Source organism: Rattus rattus, chromosome 2 (genome assembly GCF_011064425.1).
Source record: "Rattus rattus isolate New Zealand chromosome 2, Rrattus_CSIRO_v1, whole genome shotgun sequence".
NCBI classification, from domain to species: domain Eukaryota; kingdom Metazoa; phylum Chordata; class Mammalia; order Rodentia; family Muridae; genus Rattus; species Rattus rattus.
The window spans coordinates 176,406,303-176,407,715 of NC_046155.1; the positions used below are offsets into that span (position 1 = coordinate 176,406,303).

Here is a 1,413-nt window from a genome sequence, read left to right on the forward strand (position 1 = left end):
AAACATGATCAAGGCAATTTCTTAATAGAGCGTCCCTTTTCCAAAGTGACCCTAATTTGTGTCTAGTTAAAAAGAAGCAGCACACTTTTTTAATCTTGGGAATTATAAACTAGATTGCATGTTTCTGGGTTGAGTGTCACACTAGTCCAGAAAAGAAGGTTATTACCTTATTTTCGTTTTTCTTGTAGCTTACATGGAATAAAATGTATTTCTCCTTCTAAGCATTGATATCTGAGACATTGAGATAGAGCATGAAAAGTCAGATTGAAGATGCGGCCAGGAGAGAACAAAGGCTGAGAAGATAGAATTCCTAAAGAAATTTAGATGCAGAGATGGGAGGGAGACAAGTTGGTCTATACAGAAATTAAGAATTTAGAAGAAAAAACAGAAAATACTCATTAAGAATGTACAGTCCCAGGACAGAGAGATCAACTCTCAGTGGGTCACTACAGCTTTAAAACTCTCCTTAAACTTTCTCTGGTACTGACTGTATAGCCAATTATGATCTTAAAATCAACTGAAGCAGGCAATAAGGGGTCATCCTCATCTTCTCCTCCTTTTCACATTCTGACATTAATTCCAAACAGTCCTAACCTTACTGTCAGTCCAGTCCAGGCACAGTGAAGAATCAAGGCATCAATACTATGATACCATCTACCTCCTGCATTTCTTTAGGCCCTGACTCAGTTCATGCTACTATCCACAACAGATCAGATGCCATTTCAACAGTATACTATGGTTCATACCCTCCATCATGCAGAATCCTCTGTAGGGCTCTGTTTTCTGCATTATCACATGTAATATCCATGTAACATTCACAGTCAACAGATAATCTCTCCCTGAAGCGAATTCACATCTTGCTGCAAATCAAACTCATTCCAGAATACAAACTACTTCTACCACACATACACCAAACTCTCTCTCTCTCTCTCTCTCTCTCTCTCTCTCTCTCTCTCTCTCTCTCTCTCTCTCTCTCTCTCTCTGAAACATGCACATGCCCAGGCAGACACAGTGAGAGAGATTCAGTTCATAAAATTTTGTGCTTTTAACAGTTGCTTCCCAGAGATAAGAGAGAACAGAAAGCATCACTGAAACCCTTGTCAGATGAACATCTTTAATTTAATTCACTGAATGTAAATACATTCATGAACTCAGTTCCATAAAATGGATAAACTTGAGATTGACCTAAAAACTTACTATACTGATAGGAACATCATCTGTGTTCAGATTATTACTGGAAATGTATTAAGTTTCTATCAATAAGATCTTCCATCATCACTCCATCACAGTGATCTCCTCAGAGTGTTAAAGTGGTCATATTCCTTTGCCTAAATATTTTCCATTGTTTAAAGGTCAAATCTTACAACACAATCATTGTATAAAGAGGAGATGTGGCTATAATACCCTGGAAGA

The 1,413-nt window shown here is 37.7% G+C and overlaps 1 protein-coding gene across 1 annotated transcript in view; it reads right to left on the minus strand.

The window, feature by feature from the left end:
- Window positions 1-789, minus strand: part of LOC116893440 (killer cell immunoglobulin-like receptor 3DL1) — a 3,425-nt gene extending 2,636 nt beyond the window's left edge. The window contains exon 1 of the mRNA XM_032895208.1: window positions 747-789. Coding sequence (XP_032751099.1) covers window positions 747-789 — 43 coding nt within the window. The remainder of the gene's footprint in view (window positions 1-746) is intronic.
- Between the last annotated feature and the right edge of the window lie 624 nt (window positions 790-1,413).